General features: G+C 33.1%; 1 protein-coding gene across 6 annotated transcripts; it reads right to left on the bottom strand.

Annotated features, from left to right (window-relative positions):
* Positions 1 to 5,832: 5,832 nt before the first annotated feature.
* On the bottom strand, positions 5,833 to 14,753 carry LOC132723599 (neurocan core protein-like). 6 transcript variants are annotated; one of them, XM_060708353.1, is made up of 9 exons: positions 14,589 to 14,753; positions 13,133 to 13,197; positions 12,252 to 12,347; positions 11,889 to 11,964; positions 11,447 to 11,545; positions 11,010 to 11,215; positions 6,841 to 6,928; positions 6,388 to 6,594; positions 5,833 to 6,236 (listed from the first exon to the last, which is right to left on the bottom strand). In XM_060708353.1, the coding sequence occupies exons 2-9, from the start codon at positions 13,157 to 13,159 to the stop codon at positions 6,229 to 6,231; spliced, it is 807 nt and encodes a 268-aa protein (XP_060564336.1). In that variant the 5' UTR covers positions 13,160 to 13,197; positions 14,589 to 14,753; the 3' UTR covers positions 5,833 to 6,228. The 6 variants fall into 6 exon arrangements, with proteins under 6 accessions (XP_060564336.1, XP_060564337.1, XP_060564339.1 ...); XM_060708354.1 differs by having other exon boundaries at positions 14,595 to 14,753; XM_060708356.1 differs by having other exon boundaries at positions 12,252 to 12,329; positions 14,595 to 14,734.
* Between the last annotated feature and the right edge of the window lie 1,614 nt (positions 14,754 to 16,367).

Here is a 16,367-nt window from a genome sequence, read left to right as displayed (position 1 = left end):
GTAGACCATTTTACTTTAGTATTATTACTCATTTTTAGTTATTTTAACACAATTTAAATATAGGTGCATGAAAGATTCTTATAAAGAAACTTATCAATTATTTGATATACAGTAGACTATGAAAACTTGTTTATTTCAAAATAATATCTGATGTTTTGTGTGACCTTTTAAACCTGCTGACACAAATATGACTTGCCTAGAGCAAGACAGGCAGTCTGGTGCTATACTGTTGATAGCTAATATTATATATTCTGACATAGAAATCCCTTTAACTTTGAATAATCTGTCCAAATTTCTAAGGTCTAAGGGAATGTAATTGTTTATATCATGAAAGCTTGTACATGACTCTTTTGAGAGTTAATTTACAAAAAGAAAAAGATTCTTCTTCTAAATATTATATGTTCTGACATAGAAATCCCTTTCACATTGTACAAACTGTCCCAAATTTTAAGGGAAATTCAAATAAAGTATATAGCAGTTTAATTGTTCATCATGACTAAACAATATTCTTATATGAACATATTTGATTTATTATCTATATATTAAGCGTTACTACTGAAATTGATGCCGTTCTCTGTTACAGGGAATCAACTGGACAGTTCTACTTGTTTCGTCATTGAATATTTATGTCAACATAATTGATTGCTCACATTTTGTATTCTTAACTATTTTTAAACTTTTTATTTGATTGTATATATTATGTCATTGTGTGTATTCTTCTTATATAATACAAAGAATGACGTCATATTAGTAATTTAATCTTATATAATATATGTTTTATCAGATACTTTTAAAACAGAAGAACGAGAAGCTCTAAAAATGGAAAATTTTCATTTTCTTTAGCGAGATTCACTGGCCCTTAGGGTTGATTGATATCCACCATCTTGCTTTATACATGTTATATAACAGAATTTGTCAATACAGAGAATAATTTAAATCTTCTTAATCCGTATTACTTTTTTCATATTACTTAGATAACATGTATACATATATCTGTATAATTAAATTATTTTGTGTCAAACGTGGTCTTGGAAAATCTCGCAAAAATGAGAACTTGATTGATAATAAATCCTTGACAATGAATTACGCTCAATCGTTCATAAGGATGTATACCTAATAATAATTATTTAAAGGATTCTCTATTCTAATTTCAGTATTGACGTTTGAACCAAATTTCCTATTACTGTCAAACAATGTTCGACTTTATAATCTTTCAAAAACGGCTGTAAAATCAATTTGCTAAGTTTACAGTTAGATACATGATGAAAATTGACCACTTTATATTCTAACTTCTGTAAATGTTGATACTAACATTTTTGTTTATAATTTCGAGCTCATCTATAATTACTATGATAAATGTGAGTGTCCGACTGATGAATGAATGAAAATACAATGTATCCAACCTTTACATTCAAGAATACATATGTTGATTTTTTTTTTACTTTTTATCTTTTTACTTAGTTATTATTTTTTTGTAAGAATTTTAATTTTGTACGGATCTACATTTTTTAGCTCGACTATTCGATAAGAATAAGTAGGGCTATTGTAGTCACCCGAGAGTCGGCGTCGGCGTTACCACTTATGTTAATGTTTTTGTAACAGTTCAAATATTTTCAAAGTCCATTGACATATGGCTTCGAAACTTTGCACACTTGTTCACCACAATGACCCTAACCTGTAGACAGGAGGAGGTAACTGTATCAAGCATTTTCACAGAATTATGCACCTTTTTCGACTAAGAATTTATGTTCAAGTTTTTGTTATAGTTTAAATATTTTCAAAGTCCAATGACATATGGCTTTGAACTTTTACACACTTGTTCATCATCAGGACCCCAACCTGTAGACAGGATGAGCTAACTGTATCAAGCATTTTCACAGAATTATGCCCCTTTTTCGACTTAGAATTTATGTTAAAGTTTTTGTAATAGTTAAAATATTTTCAAAGTCCATTGACATATGGCTTTGAAACTTTACACACATGCTCACCATTATGACCCCAAGCTGTAGACAGGAGGAGGTAACTGTATCAAGCATTTTGACAGAATTATGCCCCTTTTTCGACTTAGAATTTATGTTAAAGTTTTTGATAGTAAAAATATTTGCAAAGTCCATTGAAGTCCATTGATATATGGCTTTGAAACTTTGCACACTTGTTCATCGTCATGACCCCAACCTGAAGACAGGATGAGGTACCTGTATCAATTATTTTGACAGAATTAATGCCCCTTTTTTGACTTAGAATTTATGTTAAAGTTATTGTAATAGTTAAAATATTTTCAAAGTCCATTGACATATGGTTTTGAAACTTTACACACTTGTTCACCAGTATGACCCCAACCAGTAGACAGAAAGAGCTAACTGTGTCAATTATTTTGACAGAATTAATGCCCCTTTTTCGACTTAGAATTTACATTTATTTACATATTCTATTGACTAATTTTCATATTCTATAGACATCTGGCTTTGATACAAGTTGAAATTTTATACTCTTTTTTGAGAGCATAATAGGACTCTCGCCATGGCCTATAACTGTAACATGGATTTAAAGAAAAAATTTGCCCTTTTGTTAACTTTGAAAATTTTACATTGTCAAGGCTCTTTTACTATTAAGCACTAAGAATAGTCGAGCGTTGCTGACCTACCGACAGCTCTTGTTTTCTTTGTCATTGTTAAATCAGAAGGCCGTACTGAAAATAAGTATACTTTTTACTGTGTAAACCAGTAAACTTTGTATGTTACCTTCTATAGCTCTGTGGTTTTATATGAGATATTATTATATATGAGAATTAGTTCATGCTATATGTTACCTCTTTCTAAATAAACTTTTCTTTTTCTTTGAATTTTATACGTTGTCATCAATGTATCTACTATACTGTACAATAGTCTGTCCCACTAAATTTGAATATATTAACACTGACGTCAATATCTTCAGGCATGCTTTACAATTTTTATATAAAGTCGTTAAAATGGTCAAAATGAAAAACTTTCACATTTTCCATTACGTTATAAGCTGTCGTGACGTCCATTTCAAATTGACGACCCCCATACCGACGTCATTTAGGGTTCGTCTCACAGTAAGCGAAAAAAGTTATTGGTAATTATAAACATTTGCTTACTGAGCAATTCCTTAATGTTATTGTTAAATTGACAAATAATAAAATTTGAATTTCTTAATGATGTTCAAAAGATTAGAGACTCATATACTCAGAAAAAATAAGCATCGTATTTTTGTGCTATTTTGGCCCGAATTGTTAGAACGCGTCTCAAGTTTGGACCATTATTCACAATAATTCTAGCAAAACGGAGAGAGCAAATGATCTGAAATTTTGAACAAAAGTACTTCAATTCAGTGTTGTTATATTTTTGGTCCTTCGGGATCATTGATTCCAACACTTTTAAGTGTTGAATATTGAGTACCGCTCAAACCGGTGCTAAGAGGCTTGAGGGATGCTGCACTTCTTCATTATCCCCCATATACAGACTCAATAAAGCCGAGTCTGTAATTTTCATGTTATTTTGTTGTGATTTATGCTTCAGACGGATCACACTTTTTCCTGATTTTTATTGTTCCAGACTTTTTCAAATGGAACATTCATCTCGGAAAGTTATTTCTAGTCTCTTCAGATCAAAAGCACTCAATGGATATTTAAAATATCCGTTTAACAATCATACTTCAATTTGTTCAAAAATATCAAATTCATTTCTATCAACATACGACGGTGAAAATGTAGTCAAATGTAGAATGGTATAAACAAAACACAGATGTATATAAAAATTGAAATGAAAAAGAGTTTTCATAACCCCAGGCTTTATAACCTCATCCCCCTTCAAATTCCATTTTGTTTACTTCCGCCTATTGTTTTCTCGTTTAGGGCACACGCTTTCTATTACTTGGGGACCATACACCGCTATTCACGCTATTTCATTGAAGGTTCCATTATAACAGACTTATGAACACATCTGCGGCTGTTTCTAAATTCAAAATTTCACCATTTTCATTTTAAAATATTGAATTGAATTCTGCTTAAGCCGGTGCATAGGGGGCGTGGCCGGTGGTTTGCACTTGACAGTACCGTCTATGAACAGGCTCAATCAAAGTGAGCCTGCACCATTTTCAATTTTGCCGTTTTTGGGTTTTCTTTAGGGATTCTTATTTTCTCTATAGTATAATTGTAAAATAACTTATTCACATTTACGGTATTATTTATGTGAATCTTATCACGTACGTTTGTCAGATAATAAATTGATATACCTCCACTATATCGACCTGTGTTTGTTGCCTGTGATTTATAACACAATAAATAGTATAAAAAGCATCAATATCTTAATTGTAGTGCGAGTTTTTGTTCATAATGTACGAACTTGCTTGTACAATAAGCAACTTGGATTATGATCAACACTTCGTTGCTCTTCACTTTTAAACAAAACTCAGCCTTTTATTAACCGGTTCTTCATACCTATGTGTCTTTATCGGTTATCTCAGTTACATTATAAATATTCGTACTTTGAGCAAAAAGAATTTACCATACAGTCTTTAACCCTTTACTGAAACTTAAGTTATCTATCACCACTACGTCATAACCAGAAAAAAAAAAGATTTATGCTGTTTATAGATGTATATAGCATTCAATGTGACTGTCACATTGTAGCTTGCATGATAACCGCCACATGAATACATCTGCGGATGGTTCAAAATTCTAGATTTTACCAGTCCATGTTAGATGTTGAATTCGGCTTAAACATGAGCAGGCTCAAACAAACCGAGCCTTCAAAATTTTCAATTTGTCGTTTTGTGCGATCTGTAGGGATTCTTTGTTTCTTTCTATTTGTAAGCCGTAGCCAATGCGTGGAATGTAACTTGCAATTCTCACAACGCTCAATAAAACCGAGTCTGCAACATTTTAAATTTGGTCGTTTTGGTCCTTTTTATGGATGATTTTTTCTGTATTTTTGCTATTCAAATACAGACTATTGCTTTTAAACTTACTGTTTGCACCTAGTGATTTTGTTTGATATAATATGCATTAAAATGACCGATTATATCTATCCATTGACAATTGGTCAACTGTTGAAGAATATAAAAGGACATTTTCATTTGCTTCATTGATAATTGATTATTATTTCTTAGCAAAGAAACATTGAGCACAAGTATGTCAAAGGTCAAGTTATTATATATTTTTACCTTCTGACGTTCTCACCAGGTTTACTTGGATGGGAATAGTATCACTTTACAATCTAGTAAATGGATGATCCATAATAACAATGAAAACTACATAATAATATGATAAAAGAGACTGTGTGTCATGTGCAAGACCTAGACCTCTGCCACCTAGGTCAAAGTCTAACTTAGAGGTCAAATGACAGCATTGAGAGATGATTTTTTCCATAACTTTGTCGTGCATCAAGGGATTTTAAAACAACTTGGCACAAATGTGTAGCATGATGAGACAACGTGACATGCGCAAGACCCAAAGCCTTTAGCTCCCAAGTCAATGTCTCAGTCAGCAGTTAAAACAGTCTTCTCTTGTTCATTTCTCTACTATGTGTAAAAGAAATATAACAAAATTGGCACAAATATGTTTTATGATGAGACGGTACGCAAAACCTAGACCTATACGATTTATATAGGAACGATATCACTTTTTTGCTAATAAATATTTCCTAATGTTGAGTAAGGAGGTATGCTATCACTCTGTGTAAGAAAGCACAAAATTCAAAAACTTAATCATTCATATTGATAGCAGGTTTTGGATGTTTTTCTTTTGCTGTTGGTTGGAATAATAACAAACAAATTTTTGAATTTTGTGCCAGAAAAACATGAATCAAACAGAATCAAACATGTTCTTTAATTGTAGAGAAATCAAGTTCTTTAATTGTAGACAAATGAATCAAATTTACACATTTACTATAATTATCTTTATTATTGATTGTATGTTCTATTTATAATTGGTTTACAAGCTAATCATCAAACTATCATTTTATTGGAGAAAACAAATTGCCAGAAATACATCGTTCAACACATGTTTCATGTTTTTGAAATATAATAAACAGATTGTATAGTAATAATTATTTCTTGCATGTGTGATGTTTGCAAGTATTCGAAGCTCTGAGTGGTTGAAAATTTAGATTTATCTTCTTTTTGTAGTTGTGGTTCTCTGTTTGAAAATTACATGTCGATGTTGTAGTTTTGCATTTGTCCTTGTCAAAGTCCATTCGATACCATTGATTAGACAACTGTAAAAAATACAAGACAATTTATGAAAAATTACCAAACAGTTGATTTGATATCTCGTAATTGGCAAAAAAGAAACAGCAACAATAACAACATTACACAAAACAAAACACAACAAATAATTACAAGACATTGATTACTTAATTTACGTACATATGGTCGGGCGTTCACAAACGTACGCTCTCGACAGCCAGCAAGGTATGTCGTTCCATTGTCCCAGTCCGAGTATCTCAACACAGTCTTCCCCACCCCCGCTGTTACTTGGCTGTCCGTCATACCAGTTTGTAAACGTCGCGAGATTTCCTGATGAAATCCAGACATGCACGCCTTCAGTATCTATATCATTTAATCCAATATGAGCTGTCAGAAAAAAATAAAACAATATAACACATAAGAAGAGCAAATGACTTTATTTAATACTAAATGTCCTAGCATTATTGAGATTCATGTAAAATATACAATACACAGAACATTGATGAATTTGCTCATAAAACAGACCCCTACTTATGTATTTCCCTTTTAAACAACGACACTCATTTACTCTTGCTTTACAAATGATAGGCAGACATACGCATTAAAAAATTTGCAAAAATAATAAAACTTTACTTCCTCCTCCGCCAAGTGATTGTACGAAGTCGTCCTCTGATTGACTTGTTATCTCCACAAGATGTCCTCCCATAGCAACACAATCATCCTGTCAATATTATTAAAGATCCTGTATCTTGTAAATAAGGATTTAATATACACTTCAGTGAAGTTTTATACATTTAATTTCTAATTACTTCCCTTTATATTCATGCAAATACCTTACAAATACATATAATGCTTTTTGAAACTAACAATATTGGTAAATCATCATTTTAGCATCAGATTTATGATATAAAACTATAAAAACAATGCGGTACAGGGTTTTTAAATAAATACATGTAACTATCCAAACTTTTTGATATTTTTGATATCTTATTTAAAGGAACTCCACAGTGGTCTGAAAGAACACAAAAAAACATAAGATTTGAATTTCTCTCATAGATCAGCTTGGGCACTAAAATCGGATGATTTGTAAGGGCTAACTAAGAAATGTTCTAAGCAAAAAAATGGAAAATCGTATTTTTTTACTATTCTAGCCCGATCTGAGTGAACGGCAAAGCTTTTCAATTATGGGTCAGTTTTCACAATCAGAAAAAGTATTCGAAAGTTTGTACACAAGGTCTAGACCTACATGAAATGTCACATTAATAATGTATTTATATATTAATAACATGTCGAATAAATATTTCCAGTCCTGTCATGTTAAAACACTTACTGGATTCATTATCGGAACGACTTTTTTACTAGTTAATACAAATTCAACGTTTGGGGTTGATACGACCGTTTTGCTGTTAATTTGACGATATCGGACGTCAGTACAACAAATTTAGTCCATGCATACATTTCTTTATTCCACATGATCATTCTCTGTGCATAAATATTCCTTGGTGGAATGGAAAAGGTCTTTAAAGGCACATTATACCTCAGATATCCTTATTTTTTTTCTATAGAATTTTCAAACGTTAAAATATTAAATTTTCAGAATATTTGATTTTTAACAATTGAGAAATGTGACTAGGAGTATGCAGTCATGATGTTTAACAACTGAGGAATGTAGCTAGGAGTATGCAGTCATGATGTTTAACAACTGAGAAATGTGGCTAGGAGCATGCAATCATGATGTTTAACAACTGAGGAATGTGACTAGGAGAATGCAGTCATGATGTTTAACACTGAGGAATGTGGCTAGGAGCATGCAATCATGATGTTTAACAACTGAGGAATGTAGCTAGGAGCATGCAGTCATGATGTTTAACAACTGAGGAATGTGGCTAGGAGAATGCAGTCATGATGTTTAACAACTGAGGAATGTAGCTAGGAGCATGCAGTCATGATGTTTAACAACTGAGAAATGTGGCTAGGAGCATGCAGTCATGATGTTTATCAACTGAGGAATGTAGCTAGGAGCATGCAATCATGATGTTTAACAACTGAGGAATGTGGCTAGGAGCATGCAATCATGATGTTTAACAACTGAGGAATGTAGCTAGGAGCATGCAGTCATGATGTTTAACAACTGAGAAATGTGACTAGGAGAATGCAGTCATGATGTTTAACAACTGAGGAATGTGGCTAGGAGCATGCAGTCATGATGTTTAACAACTGAGGAATGTGGCTAGGAGAATGCAGTCATGATGTTTAACAACTGAGGAATGTAGCTAGGAGCATGCAATCATGATGTTTAACAACTGAGGAATGTGGCTAGGAGCATGCAATCATGATGTTTAACAACTGAGGAATGTAGCTAAGAGCATGCAGTCATGATGTTTAACAACTGAGAAATGTGACTAGGAGAATGCAGTCATGATGTTTAACAACTGAGGAATGTGGCTAGGAGAATGCAGTCATGATGTTTAACAACTGAGGAATGTAGCTAGGAGCATGCAATCATGATGTTTAACAACCGAGGAATGTAGCTAGGAGCATGCAGTCATGATGTTTAACAACTGAGGAATGTGGCTAGGAGAATGCAATCATGATGTTAAACAACTGAGGAATGTGGCTAGGAGAATGCAGTCATGATGTTTAACAACTGATGAATGTAGCTAGGAGCATGCAGTCATGATGTTTAACAACTGAGAAATGTGACTAGGAGAATGCAGTCATGATGTTTAACAACTGAGGAATGTGGCTAGGAGCATGCAATCATGATGTTAACAACTGAGGAATGTGCTAGGAGCATGCAGTCATGATATTTAACAACTGAGGAATGTGGCTAGGAGAATGCAGTCATGATGTTTAACAACTGAGGAATGTGGCTAGGAGCATGCAGTCATGATGTTTAACAACTGAGGAATGTGGCTAGGAGCATGCAGTCATGATATTTAACAACTGAGGGATGTGGCTAGGAGAATGCAGTCATAATGTTTAACAACTGAGGAATGTGGCTAGGAGAATGCAGTCATGATGTTTAACAAATGAGGAATGTGGCAAGGAGCATGCAGTCATGATATTTAACAACTGAGGAATGTGGCTAGGAGAATGCAGTCATGATGTTTAACAACTGAGGAATGTGGCTAGGAGCATGCAATCATGATGTTAACAACTGAGGAATGTGGCTAGGAGCATACAGTCATGATGTTTAACAACAGAGGAATGTAGCTAGGAGAATGCAGTCATGATGTTTAACAACTGAGGAATGTGGCTAGGAGAATGCAGTCATGATGTTTAACAACTGAGGAATGTGGCTAGGAGCATGCAGTCATGATATTTAACAACTGAGGAATGTGGCTAGGAGAATGCAGTCATGATTTTTAACAACTGAGGAATGTGGCTAGGAGAATGCAGTCATGATGTTTAACAACTGAGGAATGTGGCTAGGAGTGTGCAGTCATGATGTTTAACAACAGAGGAATGTGGCTAGGGGAATGCAGTCATGATATTTAACAACTGAGGAATGTAGCTAGGAGTGTGCAGTCATGATGTTTAACAACTGAGGAATGTAGCTAGGAGTGTGCAGTCATGATGTTTAACAACTGAGGAATGTAGCTAGGAGAATGCAGTCATGATATTTAACAACTGAGGAATGTAGCTAGGAGTGTGCAGTCATGATGTTTAACAACTGAGGAATGTGGCTAGGAGAATGCAGTCATGATGTTTAACAACTGAGGAATGTGCTAGGAGCATGCATTCATGATGTTTAACAACTGAGGAATGTGGCTAGGAGCGTGCAGTCATGATGTTTAACAACTGAGGAATGTGCTAGGAGCATGCAGTCATGACGTTTAACAACTGAGGAATGTGGCTAGGAGCATGCAGTCATGTGCTATTAAGGTAAAAAAACAAAGAAGTATTTTGATTTCGATACAAAATACTAAGTCACTTAAATAAATGTAATACAAATGCCAACGGAGCAAACGAAGCAAAATATAGTTCATATATATGGCAAATGACTATAATTAGATACCAAAAATGAAATAAAAATGATAGAATTTCTGAAGCATAATGGGTCTTTAAATGACAATATTTTCACCGTTATTTGTTCGAATCCGCTTTTAGGGAATTTTATTACGTTTTTTTTTCTCCAAATGATGCATAAAGGGAAACAAGGTGTTTTAAACGGCAAGCATACCTGGAAATTACAGTTCATATATAATGGCAAATGACTATAATTAGATACCAAAAATGAAATACAAATGATAGCATTTCTGATGTATAACGGGTCTTTAAACGATAATATTTTCCCGAAAAGCAACATCAACAACCTGTTGTTATGGCTTATTGTAACTATATCAACACCAGTTTTGAACATTCAAATTTAATTTGTCTTAAGGTATATATAATCCTGTATGAAGGAGTAAATACAGCCAAAGTGCTTAACATAAAGTAACATAAACTGCTTAATAAGTAATGTAAAGATTATATATTAATAATAATGCTGAAGGATTGTGGGGATTTAAGTCAAAGATATTTTGCTTTGGAACATATGCATTAAAGAAATAACAATTAGTGGTGAGTTAGAATGAAATAAGTAATGAATAAATAAATAAAATAAATGGAAAAATGACATAACAAATATTACAAGTATCAATAAATAAATAAAGTAATAAAGTAAAGTAATAATAATAATAAGTAAAATGAAAAAAAAAAATTTTAAAAGTAAAAATATATTCTCCAGTCAATCATACAATTCAATTATTTTATGAAATTAATAGTGTTATGGTGTTGAGGTCCAATATAACTCTTACCTCAGCAGCAGTCCAACTAAGAGTACTTGAACTGCGCCAATAACAGCTACTTTCGAACAACTGCCAATCGCCTTCGCATGTCTCCACTAACAAACTTTCACAATTACGACCAGAGTACCCTTCTGGACACGTGCATGTGTAGTTGTTGACACCGTCTGTACACGTGCCATTATTTTGGCATGGATTTGGCTGGCAGTCGTCAATGTCTGTAAAGGGCAAGTAATGTGTTATAAAAGTGATTTTTTAATAACAATAATAATAAATGACTGCTTAAAATGCATGTTATAATGATCAAAAAGAGTTATCAACACAAGCTGATGCTTTCAAATTGTTGTTTAAGTTGGATTTATATCGATTTATATGGATTGTTTGTAACCTTCTGAGGTGCATTAGACAATAAGATAGTAATCAATGTGAAACTGATATTTGATTCTTACTTCTTTGGCAGTGACATCCTGTGAACCCAGAATTTGTACAATTACAGGCAACAAACCGCCTACTTTTGAAGTAACACTGTTCCTGTTCCATACATAAGCCTATAATTACGAAGGGTTTAAATGTCTTTGAAGATGATCAAAATGAAAATGCACAAATACAACATGTATTTGAGTACGATGCCGTTGGTAGTTTAGAGTAAATGTAACTTTAATCACACAAACAAATACTGACTAAACTTAAGATTCATTTGTAGACGAATCAAAATTAGTGTCATAATATTTCAGGAATTAGTACAACAATCATATGGAACCATGTGTTCTCTCGTGCGGTTCTCTTGTTCTCATATTTCCCTGCATTGTTCTTAAATATCAATGTTTAAACTTATCTAATAATAATTTATCATCATAATGTAATAAATAAATTTTAACGTAATTTACACACATCGGTAGCATTTCTTCTGTGCCGACTCATAAGCGCTGCCAAAGCCTGGCCTCAAACAGGCAGTATCATTAGGGCACTGTTTAAATAAAAAATCATATAAAATCTAAATTGTTTCAAACTTAATACACGTTGACACGTTAGCATTTTTTTCTGTCATGTTTTCAACACAATCTAAGTACAGAAGTAACGAAACGACAATTATCTCAAATTAATTTAATAATTTGATTTATTTACAACACTTAAGGCCTGTCACGTGATTGTTTGTGCTCTCGAAGCAAATTAAAGCTACATTGAATGTTATCAAACTATCTTGATTTCACGAAACCTGCGTTCTAGCTGCTTTAATCAAAAAGTTGAATTTACCTCGGCATGCGAATCGCAATTTCCATAATACGGTGTTCCGTTGGCCCACCATATACCATATGCTAATGGTAAAATAGTCTTGAAGGGAACAAGAAACTGTATCAAGTATGTGCAAAAAGTCATAATCATTATTCTGGTAAAGCATTAGGCGTTTTAGAAAATAACCTTATAAAATTGGTGTAAATTATTTTATAGTTTACAGTACATCAAGATAACATCAATGACTGTTCTTTCATAAATGAATGTTTTAAATACGTTAAAAGTATGTCACTTTAAATCATTAACTATATATGATGTCATACCATACAGTATGACTCTTGCAGAGCGGCCATCTGAAGAGTAATTCCCGCTACAACAACACTATTTTTCTCCTCAAAGTAAAGGTTTCCACTCCATGTTACCTCTTTAGAGCAACCCCTCTAAGCAACAACCGAAATATTTTTCTCTCAAAGGGTTTTGCTCAGCAGAGTTTATACTGCATAGTGTTGGTAAGCAGTAACAGTACTTTACCTTAAAGGTTCGTTATGCCCCAGAATTACTTTTGTTTTCATTTCTTAAAAGCTTTTTTGTGCACTATTATAGTTTCCAAAAAAATACTCATTGGCCTAATACCTGAACCACCTTTTGCATCTGTTACATTTTGACAATAAGTAAAAATTTAGTGATTTAGAATTTTCAAAGGAAATCAAAAAACTACTTTTATTACATTTTCTACTTTAATGATAGGTTATTTCACATTCGGCGCGCGATATGCCTCTAAAATGATCTAAAACAATAATTTTAACATTATTCATGTTTTACTTTTCTAATGAATGAAGAAGTATTTATTTCTAAGGCATAATGTGCTTTTACAGCTAAGTCAAATTAAATGAAAGACTTACCGTTAATAAAATAAATCCTTTAAACATCTTTTGAAAGTCGGCAATAACCAACTGTTATTTGAATGCTACAAAAATGATAAAAATATTCATTATCATAATCCTATATTGTCATATAACAAGTGTTGGTCCAAAGATTAAAGTGAGACGCATAAAGTAGGTCGATTAAAATAAGTCTCAAAGAAACTGAAATAAAGAAATATATAAAAAAAAAATTAAAAATGTAGAAGACAAAAAGTATTCACGGTCAAAACCTCGAGGTCATTAAACATTTATTAGATCTGTTTTTGAAATCCAAGACTTTTCATTGGTTAGTGCACAATCTGTAGTGGTTCTGACAAATCAAAAAAATGAGATCTTAATATGAGAGAAGAATATTTCTTCATAACCTCGGGACCAGGTCTATATTAATTTGTACATAAAGTATCATTGAAGGGTATGTGCCCTAGTCTACAAGAATTAATCTTTTTTTTAACTTTTGTTCTCATTAAAAAAATGTTCATGTTTTAAAGTAACACAAAACAATTATTCTATAAGTTATTGCCAATCTGTGTTGCGCTTATATTATAACAATTTTATAACCATTTACTCTACCCGACAATGTTTGTATTACTGAAGCATTTTTTTTTCTAAATACATCATATGTCAAAGTTGAATTCATTTTACAACATTTCATTTCGTACCTTCGACAATGCTTTGCAAAATCATTTGAGCCGCGTCACGGCAAAATCAACATAGTGGGTTTGCGACCAGCATGGATCCAGACCAGTCTGCGTATCCGCTCAGTCTGATCAGGATCCATGCTGTTCGCTGTCAGTTTCTCCACTTGTAATAGAGTTGGTAAGCGAACAGCATGGATCCTGATCAGACTGTGAGGAAGCGCAGGCTGATCTGGATCCATGCTGGTCGCAAATCCAGTATGTTGGTTTTGTCATGACACGGCTTATTTAATTTTCTTTAAACGGCGTGCTGCTTTAAAAGTATTGTCTTGAAACTGTGTTTTCATTTCTTTAAATACGTATACCTCTTTTTTTACATGTTTTAAATTGTCAAAAATGACAGATCAATTTTGATTGTAGTTTTGGAATCATTAGTTTAAGATTAAACCATTGAAACTTTATTACAAACTTTTATCCTAAATTTGCTTATTAAAATAATGAAAATATGAACAATATTTGGAATATTGTAAATTTTAAAGTCTGAATAATAGCAATGATTTGCCCGCGTTTCCTCTTGCATGTACAAAATAAGAACAATGTTCATTCTCGTCACAAAATATTTCCTTGTAACCATTTAAAACATGTATAAGAGCAAAAAAATCTTCCAAAACTTACAAAATAGCCAATTTCTTCATACTATTATGATAAGAGCACAATATACTTGTCAGTAAATCTGAAAAAAAGATCTTTTATAACAAGCAGAAACAAAATTACTGTTAAAATAATATTGAAGTACTTACACTTACTGATGTAGGGTATCTTCTATCCTGATCTGTCTCCAACTTATAATATCCTGATCTGGCTGCAACGTTTAATGATCCTGATCTGGCTACAACGTGTAAAGATGAGAAGCATCGTTTAACATCGAGAATTTATACAAAATTATGAAACAAATGTTTCAATACGTTTTAAGAGTACTAATAAAGTTGATAAACACAATTAAGTAACACATGTTGTTTTTGTTGGATGAATGATATAAATATGTTGCGTTAAATGTCATGTGACTTATGTTTAATAAGTAATTTAAATTTAGAAAATAACTTTGAACAAAACAAGACAAAACTGGCAAATTTTGTGTAACATATGTTGTTTTGTTTGAGCAATAAAACTAACTTACTTGCACGTTTATGAAAATATTAAAATTTAATATAAAATTATCTGCGTTTTATATAAACAACTTTCCCTGTTCATCTAAGTCACTTTATAGCACTTTTAAAGTTCATGTCATGTTGCCACTAACACGGACCACAATGCAAAGAATGTTCTCATTTCATTTGTTTGTTTGTGCGTGTGCGTGCGCGTGCACGTGTGCGTATGTGTTTTGGGTTTGTTTTATTTTTTTTTGGGGGGGGAGGGGGATATATATATATATATCTATCTATATCTATATATATATATATATTATCCCTTTGTACCACGTAGCATAACATAGTTGATACTATTGCTTGTGTTACTTAATCGTTTTATGATTTTTTGAATAAAATATGTTTGTTTCCATTGTATGTATTGTGTGTGATACTGAAATATATCTATTTAAATTTTGATGTAAAATATAAAATTATCTTTATTGTATACTAAGTAACTTTTTTACATAAAGAGATAGAGATAATTCGACTGTTATAAAGCTGAGTGATACGAATAAATTTGAAATTGAGCCATTTTAATCTCTTTAACACTTGTTTTGACATGACTGTATTTTTAAACTTGTCATAATCCATCCTGCAATATTGATATGAAAGCCTCTTTTAAGAAAAGAAAAATACGTTGATAACTAATGAAGGATAAAATAGTTTATCATAAGGAATGTAAATAATCTGAAGTTAATAAAAGCTGTATTTAAGTTTTTTTTGTTTTTAATATGAAATCGATAAGAAAGATAGTTAAACTGGAGACAGGTGATAAGAATAACGATTTATATTCAAGTTATGAATAAAATACAATAATAAATGAAAGAAAATACACCTTATACGTATTTTGTTTAATCAATGATTGTAATTATACCTACCTATCTACCTACCTACCAACCCACCCAACAACCAACCCTGCCTGCTTGCCTATCTACTTATCTACCATATCACTCTCTCGCCCTTCCTGCCTGTCTGCCTATCTGCCTACTTACCTAACTACTGACCTACCCAGTGCCTACCTCCCTGCCTACCTACCTACCCACACACCCGCCCACCCTGCCTGCCTGCCTTCCTACCTACATTGCTAGCTTACTACAGACGCATTAACCCACCCAACCTGCCGGCTACCTCCCTGCCGACCATTCTATCTACCTACCTACACACCCACCCGCCAACCCTGTCTGCCTGCCTACCTTCCAGCCTGCCTACCTGCCTACCTGCCTCCCTATCTACCGACCCATTGCCTGCCTGCCTACCTGCCTACCTACCTACTTAAAAACCACCTGCCCGTCCACCCTGCCTGCCCGCCTGCCTGCCTGCCTGCCTGCCTACCTACCTACCTTCCTAAAGATTGAGAATGACGTCTCACTCAAAAGCCCTGTTCAACTTGAG

The sequence above is a fragment of the Ruditapes philippinarum genome, unplaced genomic scaffold (assembly GCF_026571515.1).
Source record: "Ruditapes philippinarum isolate M1 unplaced genomic scaffold, ASM2657151v2 ctg4806_1_1_1_1, whole genome shotgun sequence".
NCBI lineage: Eukaryota > Metazoa > Mollusca > Bivalvia > Venerida > Veneridae > Ruditapes > Ruditapes philippinarum.
The sequence above is the reverse complement of the archived record's forward strand: the minus strand, read 5'-3'. Positions and strand labels throughout refer to the sequence as shown.